Source organism: Physeter macrocephalus, chromosome 1 (assembly GCF_002837175.3).
Source record: "Physeter macrocephalus isolate SW-GA chromosome 1, ASM283717v5, whole genome shotgun sequence".
NCBI classification, from domain to species: domain Eukaryota; kingdom Metazoa; phylum Chordata; class Mammalia; order Artiodactyla; family Physeteridae; genus Physeter; species Physeter macrocephalus.
This window is the reverse complement of record NC_041214.2, coordinates 112,243,797-112,262,505: the sequence shown is the minus strand read 5'-3', so window position 1 is coordinate 112,262,505 and position 18,709 is coordinate 112,243,797. Positions and strand designations below refer to the sequence as shown.

The following is an 18,709-nucleotide window of genomic DNA, read 5'->3' as shown; positions in this document are numbered from 1 at the left end:
AAAACCATTTCCAGAGAAAGAACTAAGTAAGAAATAGTTTTAAACAGAAGAGAAAAATGCATCTTAAATGTGACCCACAGCTGTTTCAGACTTCCTGGGTCTCTCCCTTGACTCTCACCCATTCATTCATTCATCATGCTTCTAAATTATGACAACATTGGACGTGAAAAAGAAATCTAAGGCTTCTAGGGTCCTTAGCTCCTGGGAGTTTTCTATGTGTATAGAGTCTGGGAACAGACTAGACACACCAAAATAAAAACAAATAGCAATTTATTAAGAATGATGGTCAAAGAAAATGCTTAGCCTCTAGGATATTCACGGAGAGAGATAAAAATGTTGCCTTCCTTGGCCAGATATGGCCTTAGGAAGAGTAGGGGCAGTAGGGCTTGACAGATGGGCAGCTCACAATAAAGAAAGATAGTGGTGGTGGTATGGGTAGAAGAGACCAAGTTTTGGGGACATAGTAATCGCTTTACATATTTTAACTCATTTAAACTTTAATGAGTTAGGTAGCCAATGGCTCCTTCCATGATACATGGCCTTTCTTTTTGTCTGTTTACTATTTAAATGACATTATAAAAAGAAAAAATAAGTAAATAAAATAAAGGACATTATAGAAGCAACAAATCAGGGCCTTGTGTGTACTTTCTGCTGTAGAAGAACATATAAAATTCCCTACGTTTTGAGAGGCGGTAGAGTGCAGTGTTTCAGAGCTCAGGTTCTTGAGCCAGACTTCCTGGGTTCAAAACCTGGTGCTATTTACCATCTGAAGCACTTTGGGAAGTTTACTTAAAACTCTCAGGGGTTCAGTTTTCTTATGTGTAAAAGGGCACTAATAATACTACCTACCCCTACATAACTATCATATCCCGCATCTGCATTTTGGGACTACCTTGTATTCACTGCAGGCTGCTATTTCGCTCTTTCCGCTCACAGTCTCTTGCTAATTCTGCCAGAGATCAGGAGAACTGAGCTGGCTTCAATGGCTGACACTGTATCTTTTCTTCCTGTTAGTCTACCTTGCCCATTTTCACTAGTTATTTTTCAGCTTAATTAATTCTTTATATAGTTCCTTCAGTTATTTTCAACCTCCAGCTATTTTTTTTTCAGTGAATCCACCATCACCTTCCTTGTGGCACTTACCACAATAAATATTCACTTGTTTTTTGTCATTAGGTAATATTTATCCTTCCCTGTAATAAATAGTAGAATATCTATTATTTTGTATTTCATCCCACTTCCATAAAAATGAATAGAGCATGCTTAAATATTTTTATGACGAAGAGAAAAGGACAGCTGAAGTTCTAAGGGTTTCAATGATGAGAGAAAATTGTGCATTTGCTCTTGCTTTCTATACAAATGTAAAAATTAAGGGTAAAACTTGTAAGGGGTGTTAATAATATAGAGGAATATAAATTGCATTTATAAGCATATAATTTTCATATCTGAATCATTGTAAATAAATTTTATTCAAAATTTTTTTAAATTAATTTTCCCCAGTGAAATAAAAGCAAGTAAGAAATGTCAGAATAAGAAACTGATGATTAAAGTTTGGCCTGCACTTGTTAAGATAAAACTACCAGCAGTTAAAATAAATGAAACAGTGGCAAGGTCTTATTTTGATCTATATTTAGTAGGACAGGTCAAAATTCTTGCCATGTTCTTGCTAAAAATTGATTTGTAAGACAGAGACAAGAAAAGTGAAATCTAGGGATGCCAAACCCTTTCAGCTGTATCTTGTGAGCATTCACCTTCTCCTTTGGAGGCCACAGCTGTGAAACTCTAATAAGAGTCACCTGACAACGCTATTCAGCCAATTGCACTGAAAGGGAATCCCCCCTTTAGGACTAAAAGATGGTGACTATGGAAGACACTTGTGTGTGCGCCAAGAGTGCTGTGTCACAGTCTTAGCTTTTGCTTCTTTTGTTTCTTAATCAGTTTGGGGAGTTATGCTTTCCAAGAAAACACTTCTTAGTTGCGGTAGACAGGTAAGTATGATTACTTCTTTTCAGTTACTGACAGCTCTGCTAAAACAATCTACCTCTGCAATTTTACTGACACTGCATCCTCCCCAAAACAAACAAAACAGAAAACGAAAAGCACAGGACTATTACTTAGATTAAGGTTTTTTTAATCTAAGCGCTAAAATCTTAGAGCTGACCAAAACTTTACCAGTGATTTAGTCGATTCATTATTAGCAACTAAAACAAAGCTCAGAAAGTTAGGTATATTACCTAAGACCACTCAGTTTGTTATAATAGCAACTAACAAAAATTATAAAACATACCTACTCTGTGCTAGGGTTTATGTTAGTCTTAGCATCATAATTTATTTATAGTCTTCACAACCCTCCTGAATGATTATTTTTCTATTTTATAGATGAAAAAAATGAAACTGAGAGACGTTCAATGACTTACCCAGAACTACTCCGTAGTAAGTAGTTGTGTTGAGTTTGAACCCAGGTCTGTCTCCCTGAAAACATACATATTCTTTCCCCACATGGTGCTGCCTCTCCAGGCAGAGGAGGATCTTTCCTAGAATGTAGATGTTAGCATTCTGGTCCAGGATCTCTCCAGGGCAGAGCACCTCAGGGCTACTGGTATCGCGTCCTCCTCCTCCCTAGCAGGAATCACTCTGAGGGGTTACCGGCAAGATGGCGACCAGGGCGAGTAAATGAGAGGCTCAGTGTGAGAAACTCGCTCTCTTAGGGCGGTGAATGTAAAGGTTAGCAGCTGTGAGAACATGAGGATTAAGAAATTTGCCCTCTTATATCCCTTTGGAGTCCTAACACCTGGTTGGAAGACAAATCCTTAAGTCAGAATTCCTGGTAGTGATAAATATATATGACTTTTTTCCAATTTAAGCTTTTCTTGCAGTAAGGATACTAAAATAACTCCTTAACTTGCTCTACAAAACTGATGGAATGTAACTTTTTCCTTCCCAGGTGATGTTGATTAAAGTATTTTCAGAGGTCAAGAGAACATCATAAAGTATGAGTCTATAAAGATTCAATGTCAAAAAATTTTCATTTTTTTCCTTTTTTGGATGTTTGCAAAATTACCAACAGCTGAACATAAAAGTAACAAAGCAAAAATTGAATGTGTAAGCCAGAAATGAGAACATTCACGATGTGGGAAAAAAGGATATGGGAAACTAGCAGATCTATTATACAAGAATCATGTTTTAGCACATCATTGCAGGACTCGAGGCCATTAATGGTTTATTAATAGTCATCTGGGAAAATACTACTTTTTCTACTGCTCCGACTAATCTACAAAAATCTTAGAAGATTCTACAGAAGTAAAAGTTTTACAGATGTTTCCTATGAATCTTAGTTTCCAAAATAGCAAAAGGGAATATTTTATGTTTTTTATTTTTACATGTAAGACCAGCAAGTGACTTTTGAAAATACCTCTGTCAATACTAGATAGATATTAAAATAAATGTAGAAATGCTTATAAATGATTATTTAGTAGGAGTATTAGTCCACATATCACTAAATGTTAACTTCAATATTTCTGAATGATCAACAGCTTCTCATTTCAGCGGTGGGATCTTTTAAACACATCAAGAAGTGGAATGAGTCAAACAAAGTGACACTTAATATTTGTTTCGAAAACGAAAGTAACAATATTTGGGTATAGTTTGGTGCAACTGAAGAAATACTACTATCCTCTTACAGAATAAAGTAAGAAGAGGGGTTATAAGTGATGCTTTTTTTCCATAAAGAAATAAAAATTCTTTGCTCTTGCAACTTGGACCCAAGGGATTTCAACTCATCACTTTATGATCATGAATTCACTAACATGCCCACAGCACATCTGTGAAAAATAGACTTTATTTTTATTTACAGATGAACAGAATTGAGAATGACCATACTGTAAATTGGTAGCAGAAAGGGAATAGAATAGAGACACAAATTTCAAACATACAGTCTGTGCCAGGCAGAATAATAGCCCTCAAAGATTGCCCACATCCTCATCTTCAGGACCTGTGAATATCTTAGGTTACATGACACAGGAGAATTAAGGTTGCAGATACAATTAAGATTGTTGATCCACTGACCTTAAAATATGGAGAGTAGCCTGGATTATCCAGGTGGGCTCAATATAATTATGAGGATCCTTAAAAGTGGAAGAGGGAAGGCAGAAGAGATCAGAGTGATGTGGTGTGAGCAATGTTTGACCCAATGTTGTTGGATTTTTTTAATTGAAGTATAGTTGATTTATAATATTACTTTCAGGTGTACAGCATAGTGATTCAGTATTCTTACAGATTATACTCCATCAAAAGTTATTATAAAATAATGGCTATAATTTCCTGTGCTGTACCATATATCCTTGTTGCTTTTCTGTTTTATACGTAGTACTTCATATCTCTTAATCCCTTGCCCCTGCCCCCTTCCCTTTCCCCTTTGGTAACCACTAGTTTGTTTTCTATATCTGTGAGTCTTTTTCTGTTTTGTGTGTACATATATATACTATGTATATATATATATATATATATATATATATATATTCATTTGTATTATTTTTTAGATTTGAAAGTAGAAGAGGAATGTGGGCCCCTCTAGAAGCTGCAAAAAAGCAGGGAAACAGATTCTCCCCTCAGAGCCTCCAGAAAGGAATGCAGCCCTGCCTACAACCTTGACTTTAGCCTAGAGAGACCCACATTGGGCTTCTGACATACAGAACTATAAGATAATAAATTTGTGATGTTTTAAGCCACCAAGTTTGTGGTAATTTGTTATAGTGGCAATTGAAAACTGATACATAGCTGTTTAATCATTTAAGAGCCATTACTACAATCATAATCATTAAAAAAGACTGTAAATAATCAATTTAAGCAACCAGAGAATAACATTTAATTTGGAAATGCAAGTCCATTTTGAAGTAATAAAAGTAGAAGCACACAGATTCCTTGGCATAAAGAAAGATGGAAAAGGAAGTATCTAAGAGGAATGTTTTTTTCCTTTTCCACCAGAATGCTAGAAGAGAAAGGAGATAAATAAAAAGAGCACATTGATCTAAAGGATAAGATAGGAGTGTTTAAAATGCTGCTTGCAATAGCCTTCCAGGAGAAGTTTGGGAATCTTTGTGCTTAGAGATCTTTAAGGTACACAGTGATATGTTCTAGGATGGTTTAGATATATATTAGCCTGATGACAAGGGCCTAGACTAGACAATCTCTCATGGACTCCTCCAGCCTAAATATTCTACACAGACTTGACTCTGTTCAATTCATTGCCACAATATTTATTACCTATCTACACAATGTAGGTCATCCTGCTATGAATAACCAAATAAGACATAAACTTTGACTTTAAAAAGTTCACAGTTTAATAGTGAACCAGAGTTAATCAACCAACCATATTTAAGCTAGACAATGAAAAGCATCATAAGGGATGGATAAGTGATATATTGATTAAAAATCATTAAATATCTAAAAATCAATGCAAAATAACCAATGCATTCTTACTGATTATAAAACAAACAACAATATCATTGGTCACCACTGCAGATTTCCAGGCATCAATTTATTATGATGAGAATTTATCCTGTCTTTCCTAAAACACTAGATAAGAAAAGTGAAAAAGTAAATAAAATTCTTTAATGTAGAATTTCAGCTAAAAAATGCAGAAGGAATGATAGAATTAGATTCTATCTAGAATGTAAAGCTACCATTTTACAACCTCTGTATAAAATAATGAATCTGGGCAATGAGCATTGATAGATGCTAAAACCATTAAGTGAAAATTTGATGATGAATTTTATAATGGAGGGATCAGGCTGAGGCCACCTAAACACACCAAACTGCTTTAACATCACTAAGTATGACACCAGCCATATGTACCTCTTTGGGAGTTGTTAGGAAATAAACCATACCATCTATAAAGTATTCTTTCCCCCAAAATGCTTAACCCAAATCTAAATATCTTTCACAGGAAAGTCAGGGATAGAGAAGCCAGTTCAAAAAGACATGGAAGCAGTCAGTTAAATAGAGACTGTGAACCAGGATGCATAATCCAATTTCTCCAGCAAATCAATGACATTTAAAAAGGGAAGGGAGAGAGGACTGTTATGAATAAGAGACTAATTAGACTTGACAACCAAACCTAACATGTAGAACATATAGGATACTGATTCAAAAAAAGAAACAACTCTAAGAAGGCATTTTTAAAGATCACCAGAGAAATTTAAATATGGACTAGGTATAAAAAAATATTATGGGATTATTGTTATAATGTGATAAAAGCAAGGAATTATTAAAATTATTTCTTATCTATTAGAGGTGCATACTGAGGTGTTCATAAATTTTACAAATATGATATCTAGTTACGCTTTTAAATACCCCTAAAAATAGCGTGTGTGAAGAATACATGGAAAGAGATTAGCAAAACATTGCTATATATTTAAGTTGCATGATGAGACATGAGGGTCATTACAGGTTTCCCTCTCCTTACACGTTTGAATTTTTTCATAAAAAAAGTTTTAAGGAATGAAAATAATTGTAAAGAAATAAAAAGGTACCTAGTCTATTTGATCATCCCTCATCACTGAATTAGCGAAAGCTTGGTATATCTGTGCTAGAAATTTTCTTTATAGTTTTCTACACATATTTTTCATGAGCAGTCTGACTTCTATCACCTTAAGATTGAATGCCTTCCACATCATAGGGAAAGGATGTTTACTACTGACCAAATTTGCAATCTATATTACCAAAGATAAAAAATTATCATAAGTAAAATATTACTTCTAATGCTCAACAAATAAAGGAGCAGTAGATCTGTTTCCGCTTGTTTGGAGGTATGTATACAGCTTCCAGTCACTTTTTATAGTGAAGGGTGAATATGGTGGGGAAATATTTGCAAATTTTCAAATTCCTTATGGTTTATATGGTCAAGGTTAGTGTTGTTACATTTTTCAAAGTGCCTAATTCTCAAATTTTGAGGGATTACAAACTGTAATGTGTCTGCTTTAAAGTGCTTATCTTATGTAAAATTCAGTCCAGACATTTATAATTAATAATGTTACTCTCTTGCCTAATTTTAAAGCACAACAGAGACTTCTCTATGAGAACAAAGGGCTTCAGAACAAAATAGATTCATCTTGAACATTGCTACCTATATGCACGAATGTCAGATCTGGTCTACAGTAGTTCAAGTTATAGGATTAAACTTCGGAAGTTCATGAAAAGACTGTTTAGCAATAATCCTAGCAGTGGATCAAAATATAAATCTCATCTTAGGCTATTCAGGAAGCCTTTGACAGCATTTTAAATAGATGATCCCTTTTTAAAAAAATGTTATCCTTTAAAAACCTTTTATTTGCAAATAATTTTTCTGGAGAAGGCTTGAAAGTACCTACATCCTCAAATTACATTTTAATGTGATAAAAATATTTTCAAAGAAATGTAAAATTTCATAACACAAACTTTAATCTTTTTGTCTGAAATACCCTAAAAATTTTTAAATGTAATACACTGTCTTTTCTTTTTAAAGGTAGCTTGGCATGAATAGACACCCAGAAAGCTGTAGATGGTATTTTCCACCAGAAGAAAGTAAAGACATAGCAGGGAGGAAAATTAATCCACATAAACAAGCTATGTTACAGAGATTTAAGGTATTTTAGCTATTTTTCCCTGTGCAAGTTTAGTTATGTGGTCAGGGACTGTAGGTATAATGGCAATGAAGTTGATTATTTCTGCAGTATAAGCAGGGTATGCATTATATATTTTTTAATGTAAAAAATTGTGCTATGGGTTACAACAATTATGAAGATGTTTTGTAATTATGGCATTTGGTTCAGCTGAGGGTATAGAAAGAACGATGCTTCGAGATTTATGTATCATATAACACCCATTACCTTTTACCTCTTCTTCCTATGCCTGAAACCCAAAGATCTTACCAACCACGGCCTCAGTGTATTTCCCTTCCGCAGGAAGAGGGAAGTACTGGTTTGGTGATAAGTTGCTTCCATATCCCAGGAGAAAACCTTCCAGTTTTACATTAGGATTTGGACGCAGGAACTTCAAGAGGATGGAGTCACTTGTGGTATTGATGTGGACCTTCAGGTTTGGCCTTTTACCTAAAGATGGGAATGAAAATATAGGTGGCTGTTACTTCATCTCTTTAGCATCCCAAGACAAATTTGGAGCCAAAGTTACTGGCTAGAGGCATTGTTATTGGAAATCGTGATATCTAGCTACTCAAGATCATGGCACACCCACCAAAATAGCTAAAATACAGGTAATTTTGAGATCAAAGAAAACAGACTTAATAACATATAAAGCAAAAGCAGTCTAGAATACAAAGTAAAATCTTAGGGTTTAATATTTTGTAGTTTATTATTGAGCAGGTAAATGGGATTTAAGGCTATCTTGGCTATGCACAGTTGGTCAGAACCTTCATTTTATACATCCTATCTGGGAATGGTGAAAGGATCTGAAATTTCTTATTGGTAAATTGAATTACTGCACTTTAAAACCCCCAGCCTCCTCAGTGCTGGTCTCCAGCAGGATCCTCGTGGGACTCAGTGATTAACAGAGTTGGAAAGGGAGGGAAGTGGGTGGGTTTTGGCTAGGGGGTAACTGAGATAGTAGAATAAGGGATTCTAAAAGGAGCAGGGCTGAGAAGAAAGATGATTAGTTCTATTTGGACTTCACTGGGTCAGTGAGACAACTGACTGTTGTCTCACTGATAGTCAACTTACTGTTGGAAATGTCCAACAGTAAGTTGACTATCTAAGTGTGATGCTCGCAAATGGGGTCCAGATCCATCTGGGTGTCTTTAGTTTACAAATGATTATTGGGTGAACTTCCCCAGAGAGACTGCAGAGTAAGCAGAGCAACTCTATATTTTCAAGGCATTATTATTATTATTATTATTTAACTGTGAAGGCAACAGGGATGGACACTCACACTAACCAAAGGTCTTGACCAAGCAATGAGGAAACAACACTGTCTTTTGTCTTTGGGGCCAGAAGGAGCTGGGTCCAAACTGCAGCTCTGCCATATACTTATAAGTGTGCCCTGGCTGCTCACTAACCTGTGCTTGAGCCTTCTTTCTTGATTTGTAACTTATGGATAACGATGTCTACTTTGACAGGTTGTTTACAAAGGTTAGTGCAAATGGCAATGTCTTAAAGCTGGTACACAGTAATTGCTCAATAATTGGTTACTTAATCAGGTCCATCCAAAGCCCGTTAGTCACAGTTTAGAAATTCAAAAAGGCTTTGTTAGGTTTTCGTAAATTCATGTCAAACTTATTTGGCAACAAAACTCAGTCTGAACTGTTATGAGGCCACTTAGTCTTTCTTTAATCTCACTGAATAGTCAGTGTGACTTTTTCACATGTTTAATTATAGGAATCTTTTTTTAAATTAATTTTTATTGGAGTATAGTTGCTTCACAATGTTGTGTTAGTTTCTGCTGTACAACAAAGTGAATGAGTTATCTATCTATCTATCTATCTATCGCCACTCTTTTTAGATTCCCTTCCCATTTAGCTCACCACAGAGCATTGAGTAGAGTTCCCAGTGCTATACAGTAGGTTCTCATTAGTTATCTATTTTATACATAGTAGTGTATATATGTCAATCCCAATCTCCCAATTCATCCCACCCCACCTTCCCCCCTTGGTAACCATAAGTTTGTTTTCTACATCTGTGACTCTATTTCTGCTTTGCAAATAAGTTCATCTGTACCATTTTTCCAGATTCTAATTATAGGAATCTTAATTCCTATAATTAAATGTGCTTAATTAAAGGGTGCTGATCAAGACCCCACTGAAGAGGTTACTTAATACATGGTTTAGGCATCCTAGTACATTTCTAAAATCCAAAGATTTTCTGAATTCTAAAACAAGTCTGGCTCTGAGAGTTTTAGATGAGAGATTGTGGACGTAATTATTTTCTTTCTTTATTTCACTGGGAATTCATATTTTAAAAATATTTTACCTATTGGGAAGACTGTATTTACTAACTTAATAATTCAGTCTATTTCTCATTAATCTAAGACTTATATTGTATATATACCAGTCAGGACCTCTAAATAGCATGGGTTTCCCAAAGCTATCACTCTAAATTTATACTATTCCAGTCAAAAGTCATCCTGGGCGACCTCAATATAGCCACATAGAAGGATTTCATTAGGCCTTTGAAGCAATAAAAACAACGCATCTTGGAGACCAGGCTGTGGGAACCACTCTTGTACTTTAGCAGTCAGTACTACTATTTCCAGGTATGTGCATAGCACTTTGTACTTCCCAAGAATTTGATAAAATTTCTGTAACTTCTTGGTTCTCTGACTGCTATTGCTACACTTGTGGCAAAAAACCCAGAGACACTGAGCAGCTTATCCAAAAGTCTGAGGGAGACTCATCCCCAGCTCACCTAGTCCAGTTCTCTTATAGGACAAATGGCTAAATTGAGGGCAGCCACACCTCTATCAGTCTGCAGGTTAAGTGCAGGGTCAAAACCGCATCTTAGGTTCTCGCTAGGCTGGACTTCCTCCTCTCATTTTTATTGAGAACTTTGTCATGACCCAACTGAGTAAGGAGTAGCTAACCCCCATACCGTAATGCTGAAATTGATGCTAACTGATAATGTTTTGTCCTAACTTTATAAGATTTTGATAAGGTGATATATATATATATATATATATATATCACCTTATCAAAATCATGGATAGACAGATAGATAGATAGATAATCTCACATATATAACACAGATTTTGGTCAAGCCAATTTTCCCCTTCTGAGTTATGTGCCTAGATTATCCCTACAGTTAATCTAGGGTTAATATTCTGCTACCTTATAAGGTTATCGGGTCATATATATATCACCTTATCAAAATCATGGATAGACAGATAGATATAGATAGATAATCTCACATATACAACACAGATTTTGGTCAAGCCAATTTTCCCCTTCTGAGTTATGTGCCTAGATTATCCCTACAGTTAATCTAGGGTTAATATTCTGCTACCTTATAAGGTTATCGGGTCTCACAAAAAATCAAAAAACAGCTGGCCTGTTTCCAACACCTTGTTGGGAAGAAGAGATTAGGAATCTTCATGAACTTAGGTTGCACTCTTTTTGGGCTAAGAGCCAAGAGTCACAGCATCATCACATTAGACCTTTGCTCACAGACTGTGGCCTGATGTACCATGTTATTCCCCCCCTTGGAAAGTGGGAAGGATGGCTGTACCAACTGAGAAAAAGGAAGGTTGTAAACAGAACTACTGACTAACAAAAGTGGAAGAGTTCTTGCTTCCTCTGCCTAGAATTTTCATGACTCCAGTCTTTCTCCCTTTTGCTAATAATTTATGTCAATAAGTACATCAACATCATGTAACTTTTTGAATAAATTAGCATTTATCTGACCTACTTTCTCCAAAATTCCAATTCATACTACTCTCTAGAGCTAAACTTTTAAAAGTCCTGAGAAAGAAAAAAGCACACAAACAAATCTTTTCTCAAAACAGCATCACAAATTTAATAGTATTTTGAGACTCTCATCCCAGTTACTTACTAGATCTAGGAACTCAAATCCCTTTATTATCTTGCTACACATGAATTCTGTCTTTTTTAAAAAAAATTTTATTGGAGAATAGTTGATTTACAACATTGTGTTAGTATACCGGAAAGTGAATCAGCTATACATATACATATATCCACTCTTTTTTAGATTATTTTTCCCATGTAGGCCATTACAGAGTATTGAGTAGAGTTCCCTGTGCTATACCGTAAGTCCTTATTAGTTATCTATTTGTTACTTCTCAACATCGCTCATTTCTCTTTGGCCAGTATAAATCTTCCCACATTCTGCAATGCATACGAGGCCCTGGCCCTACACCTACGCTCACATTGTCACCCAGCATGGATTCCCTCAATACCCCTTTGCTCACTCAGTTATGACCCCACTGACACTTTCAGAGCTCAGCAAAATGGTTAAGCAATTTTTTTGTCCTTTTCATCTGAATAAGTTCCTCAAGTGTCCCTTCAAATGAATGTTTGGACTAGTATTCAATTTTACATTCTTAAACAATTTCCCCAGTATTTTAAGGTATATCTCAGTGCATCCTGTAATAATTTTTCATCTTTGATAAATTTATCTTCACTCCAAGTAATTCTGGCTTAAAGGCCTGGAACACTAGTCATGTAATAACATGTTATCTTTCAACAGTTAGCACGAAGACCTCAGGTGAATGACTTAAGATGGAGATAATAAAAAAAAGTACAACATGATACAAGTTTAACTAGGAAAACATTGATAAGTAAAGTGGCATATATATCGCCCAGGAAAGCCCAGGAGTACAGAGAAATAAGAGTACTGGAAGAAAATTTTATTGCATCCTATATGAGAAACAAAGCCTATACTAATCAAGAGTGAGAGAAAATGAAGAATGTGAGCATTTCAGGAAAGCAACACTAGAACGGCTGAAAAAAAAGATTGTATGTTGGCAAAGTAGAACTTTGGATCTATGACAATTGTTTCTAATCCTCTGTTTGCAACACCCTAGGGTATCTCTAAATATTTCAAAGGGTGTTGTGAAATTTTAAAAGAAAAAAAAATCCCTTTGAAAACAAAATTAGAAATAATCCCCATTTAATTTTTAAAAGAAAATACGTGCCCTGTGGCATTAAAAACAGTGAGAAAGGTAGTGAGATGAGAGAATCAGACAAAAGGTAGAGCGCTACAACTTCATAGAACCCTCTGGATCAACCAGAGGAGTCAGGTTGCTATTGCTATTGCTATAGGCACAGGTGCTGAGCAGACATTTAAGGTTGACCCCAGAATTCTGAGTGCCTGTGCTCAGTGTCAATAAAACTCTGCAAAGAAACATAGCCCAAACACAAGGCACTTAGTTAAGCCAGCTAAACTTCCATGGACATCCAGTCACTGATCTGTGAGAAAGGAGTTACCATCACAACCCATTTAGTAGGAGGAATTCTTTCATGTCTAATTTCTCTTCAGGTTATCTTAACACTTTCCAAAATATTTCAGAATGTGGTCTAAATTGCTGATATGAAGTTGGTCAAGTTGATAAAACCACTTCAATAGAAAAACTGCAAAACACGAAAGTTCTCTTCTAAAAGTAAAAAATATCTATTAGTGTAGTAGCAGTAAATGCCTTAGCCTGTAAGCTCTCAGTGTTGTAAAACAGTAAATAGCAAGTTTGAGAATAATCAGATTAGCAATTATTTCCATAAGATATTAAGTAAAAGAATAGCTATAATAGTGATGTCAATAAAATAATGACTCACTTGTTTCAGGATTAAAAGAATAAACCCTATTCTTTTCTATAAACCCAAAGTATGTTCCTCTTTTTTTTTACACACATTCTATTTACACTGCCAACCTCTATACTTGTTCAGTCACTTATTTTGTTATACAAAATCAAATTTTCTCAGACATCAAAATAATTAAATCAATCCCCATCAGTTCAGATATGATATGTGAAGCATAGGCTTTAAAAAATGATAAATTGGACTTGATCGGATTTTAGTTTTGAACTTTAAAAGGACTAATAAGATAAAGAAAAGGCTAACTGCAGATTGGCAGAAAACATTTGCAGGACATTTACCAATTAGAGGCTTGCATCCAGAATATTTAGAAGAATATTTTCTACTCAATAAGACAACAAAACATTTAAGAATAAAAGGCAAAAGGCTTGAATAGATCCCTCACTAAAGGAAATATATGATAACCAAGAAGCACATGAAAAGATGACATGAGGGTTGTCAGATGTTTTCAGTAAGGGGTCAAATAGTAAATATTTTAGACTTTGCAGACCAGATGTTCTCTATTGCAACTACTAAACTCTGCCATTGTAGTACAAGAGCAGCTATAGACATTATGTAAACCAATGGACACGTTTGCGTTCCAATTAAACTCTATTTATAAAACTAGGCAGTTGGCTAGATTTGGCCACCCAGTCCTAGTTTACCAAGTCCTGGTCAACATCCTTAGTCTTCAGGGAAATGCAAGTTAAAACCACAGTGAGAGATAACATACACATTAAGAATGGCAAAAATGAAAAGACTGTCAATAACAAGTGTTATGCAGAATTTGGAGCAACTGGAGCTCTCATACATTTTGAGTATGAATGTTAAATATTTCATGAAGTTTCACCACTGGTGAAAACCGTTGGTCAGTTACCAAATAACCCATCAATTTCATTCCTAGGTATTTACTCAGGAAAAATGAAAATATAAGTTTATGCAAAGACTTGTGTGCAGATATTCAAAGCAGCACCAAAATGGAAAGAACCTAAATGTCCATCACCGGTTGAATGGATAAAAAAATTATGGCTTTTCCATACAATGGGATATGACCCAGCAATAAAACAGAACAGCATTTCAATGTGGTTGAATCTCTCTGGTTTACCATAATGCCACTGTAGAATGAGCCAAATCTTCCTCACCTCTGTAATCACCTTATACAGACTCTCCTGACGGAAGGACATTCAAGCATCTTGCCATTACAGCACTGGTGAAAGTAGTTTTAATAGTGCCTAATATTATTATTCACCATTAAACAAATGGTACATATATAAAAGCAGCAAGTCCTTTTCAGGCATTACTATGCTCCAAGAACTGAACATTCTAAGTTTCAGATGTATTCTGTGTTCTTCTCAGACAGTTAGCTTGCAAGTGGAAACATTCCAATGCCTTCATGATCAGAGCAGCTAATTAAGGAACTATCAAGATGTCACATCTCAAGTTTATGTATTAAACAGGGCAGTTACTGTCTGATAACACATTCAAAAGTTTCCCCCCAAAATCACAGCTGATGGCATAGATTGTGTTTAACTGAACTATAATGCTAAGTTATACAAACCATAATTTTAACATGGGACTTGGCTTGTTTTAATTCTTTGGGAGTGAAAAAGGTATCATATAACAGTGGTACTCACATGACTCTACCTGTCCTGGTACCATGATCCAAGGAAAGATGTTAGAAGGAGAAATAAAACCATATGGAATTACATTAATTTTTCTGTGACAGCCATAAGGTAAAAGGAGTGGCCAAGGCAATTAGACAAGTGTCTTCAGTTGTTCCTGATCATTCAGTAGAAATGTGTAGTCTGTAGTTTATAACATGGCTTTTCTTACCAATAACAACCACCTGAAAGCCAGTGACATGACTAGAAATTTTCCATAGCAAGAAAAGCACGGCACCTTCACTTAAATATTTTAAGGAGAATGAAGATTAAATATCACTATTAATCAAATAATATTGGGTATTGTAAAAACTACTTCTACAAGTGCTGTAATGGCAAGATGCTTGAATAACCTTCCATCGGAAGGAAAGCCTGTGCAAGATGGTTTCGAAGAAAAGGGAAGTCTGGGCCCATTCTGCGGTGCATGATGGCATGCCAGACAAGATAGGTGGAAGGAATTAAATTGCTTTGGTGATGATGGTGGGGGGGGGATGTATTCAGAATTATAATTAAAAGCACTCACAAAATAATACTAGACAAATCTTTTAAAATTTCAAGTTGTTATATTCTTACTATTAACCCCATATATCTCATGGTATCCTGGCTCTCTGGATCTCCAGATTGGAATTCTTCCTCAAAACCCCAAAGATTCTCTATCACTCTCTTCCCAATGCTTTACCAAGGCCCAGTAAATAATTTTTGAGAACTTGCAAAGAGCTAGTGTGCAGTAAACACAGAGCAGCTCTACAACATGTCTTCCAGAAACAGGGATGTCAATGACAGTTGTTGAAGTTGCGCATTGCAAAAGTCTAAATGGCACCATTCAAACCGTCTTTTATTTACGGCCCTATATAGCAGCCACATTCACAAAGATGATGCAAAAATAATTGCTATTTACAAAAATGGGCAATTTGGTAAAGGTAGCCATCTTGAAATTCTCTAATCTCTTCCCATAGGTCTCAAACTGCTCCCACCCACCCACCCCGGCCTTCTTACTTCATGCCTTTGATTTCTATCTTCCCTGCCTTCTGATTCTGCTGTCACAGCTAATGAGGGGCTTTGGGTGGCATGTTGCCTGGCGTAAGGAAGATAGGGACCTAGCTACAAACACTTTCGACATTGTGCTCCCTAACTTACAAATGAAATTACTTCACCAAATATATACAACTCAGATGATGAATCAGGGATCTAAATAAGAACAATAGAGGAAAAGGGATTCTGGGCATTCAGGAAATGATGAATTAATAGCACACAGCTTTAGAGGTGAATAGAAGGCATCCCTTCTTGTGTTTTTTACAATATAAGAATATATGTATGGAAGCAATCTAAGTGTCCAGCAACAGGTGAGTGGATAAAGATGTGGTATATACATACAGTGGACTATCACTCAGCCATGATAAAAGAATTAAATTTTGCCATTTGCAGCAACATGGGTGGACTTGGAGGGCATTATGCTAAGTGAAATAAGTCAGACAAAGACAAATACCGTAAGATATCACTTACACATGGAATCTAAAAAATACAACAAACTAGTGAATATGACAAAAAAAGAAGCAGACTCACAGATACAGAGAACAAATTAGTAGTTACCAGTGGGGAGAAGGAAGGAGGAAGGGGAAATATAGGGGCAGGGGATTGAGAGGTACAAACTATTAGGTATAAAATAATCTACAAGGATATATTGTACAGCATGGGGAATATAGCAAATATTTTATAATAACTATAAATGGAGTATAACATTTAAAAATTGTGAATCACTATATTGTACACCTATAACTTACCTGTTATATATCAACTATACTTCAATAAAAAAGAAAGTATATAAGAACTACCTTTTAAGAATATGTAAGAAAATATCTGAAAGTATAAGAAAAAATCTTGATTAAAATAATTTAGATATATATAAAGCAAGATTTTTATAAATCTAAGGAAAGATTTGCTTCTTTAAAAAGTATAGGAAAAATGTTGTGGTTAAAGTCCCATAAGCCACATGGACAGCTGTCAAAGCTAGGGACTGGGGGGCTTTAAATAAACTCACAATTTGACTTTACACATACAGGATCAATGTTAGCAAGAAGCTCACAACAGAGCGTCCTGTGATCTCTGCTCCAGCTCAAGCAGAGCAGGCTGCTCCCTCTCCTGTGCCCCGAGGTGAGACTGCCAGCTGGAGGACATGTGCCCACAGGCGACATGTGCCCACAGGCAACATGTGCTCTCAGAGTTCAGGAAATAAAAAGTCCAGCTTACCTGGAGAGCTCCCCTCAGAAGCCACACCCGAAAGATTCCCATAGAGCTAACACCCCCCAGGAGTCAACTAGTTAACATTTTATTAGGACATTACGGTCATCAGCTACACACAGAGGATGTTTTGCTATTGAATTCAGAAAGAAATGCCATTTTGCCAAAAATCTGAGGGAGAAAATGTTTTCTTCCTAATGGGGCACTTTATATCTATTTGCCCAGCTTTTGTTTGTGTAAGTGAGTTCCATTTCAGCTAAAACAACCACGGTTTCAACCACAGTTTCCACCTGGGTAAGAATTTCCAATGCCCTGATTCCTCAGGCCAATACTTCGCCATCTGGTGACTTTGGATGACTGAATTAGACTGAACCTGCCAATGTTGATATTTCAGCACTGCTTGGCAGGGCTAACAGTTTTACCAAAGGAGCAAAAACTTCATCACCTACTTTATAACCCAACCAATAGCCCAGCAGGAAAATTACTTTTGGTAGACTACCTTCTAAATCAATAGCCTCTCATCCTTAAGGAGAAATCTTATCCTGAGACATATACAGTTGTCACTTGCACACACTTCCTTGATCTAATTCTCCCAAAATCAGTCTTTAAAGTCTGAAGCATGCTAGGGTTTTTTTGTTCGTTTTTTTTCCCCAGGGGGTGGGTAGGAGGGGCAACTACATGCAATCCATGACCATGTATTTGCTATAAAGGAAAGGAGGCAGTAACGTGGTTCACTTCAAACAACTACAAAGTCTAAATAAAATCTATATTTGCTTTGGGGAATTTGGGGAATTAGTATTTTTACTCATCTGCTTTTCATTGTATCCATTCACTTACAACAAGGTACTAGGCATTAGTGATACCAATTCAAATATGACCTATCTGATCACAAAGATTGTGCATTCTAGTAAATTAGGCACATAAATAAGTCAACTATTTCAGTGCAGCATGATTAGAACAATTTGTTCAATGCAGCTACAGGAGAGGGGCTCTAGATCTGATGGAAGGGGTGGAACAAGAGGGTATATAACAAATGTGTCCCTTTGGTTTTATTAAACTGGTCACCAAAATAGTTTTTATGCCATGAGGATATGCCAAATTCAGGTAGGAAAGTAGATATCAAAATCTGTTTTGTAATACTTTTTCTGTACTGCTTTAGACAACTGGTAGATTCTTGGTAATTATTATTTTTTAATACATGTACACGAAAAAGAAGAAAAGGCTATGGGACTTAAGAAAACTCATTCTTTTCGTTCTTTTTGTGCTTGATTTCATGAAAATCCTGGAGGTGATTTGCTTACATGTTCTTGCTATTTAAAGTAACGCATGATAACAATAGGTACTCCTGATGGAAAAAGGGATAGGCTCCATGCCAGGGTTCTTAAAGACGAGTCCCGGGCTTCCCTGGTGGCGCAGTGGTTGAGAGTCCGCCTGCCGATGCAGGGGACACGGGTTCGTGCCCCGGTCCGGGAAGATCCCACATGCCGCGGAGCGGCTGGGCCCGTGAGCCATGGCCGCTGAGCCT

The 18,709-nt window shown here is 36.1% G+C and overlaps 1 protein-coding gene across 1 annotated transcript in view; it reads right to left on the bottom strand.

Moving 5' to 3' along the window:
* ABI3BP (ABI family member 3 binding protein) overlaps window positions 1-18,709 on the bottom strand; it is a 279,616-nt gene that overhangs the window by 208,742 nt on the left and 52,165 nt on the right. Inside the window, exon 2 of the mRNA XM_055085864.1 lies at window positions 7,908-8,087. Within this exon, the coding sequence (XP_054941839.1) occupies window positions 7,908-8,087 (180 nt within the window). The remainder of the gene's footprint in view (window positions 1-7,907; window positions 8,088-18,709) is intronic.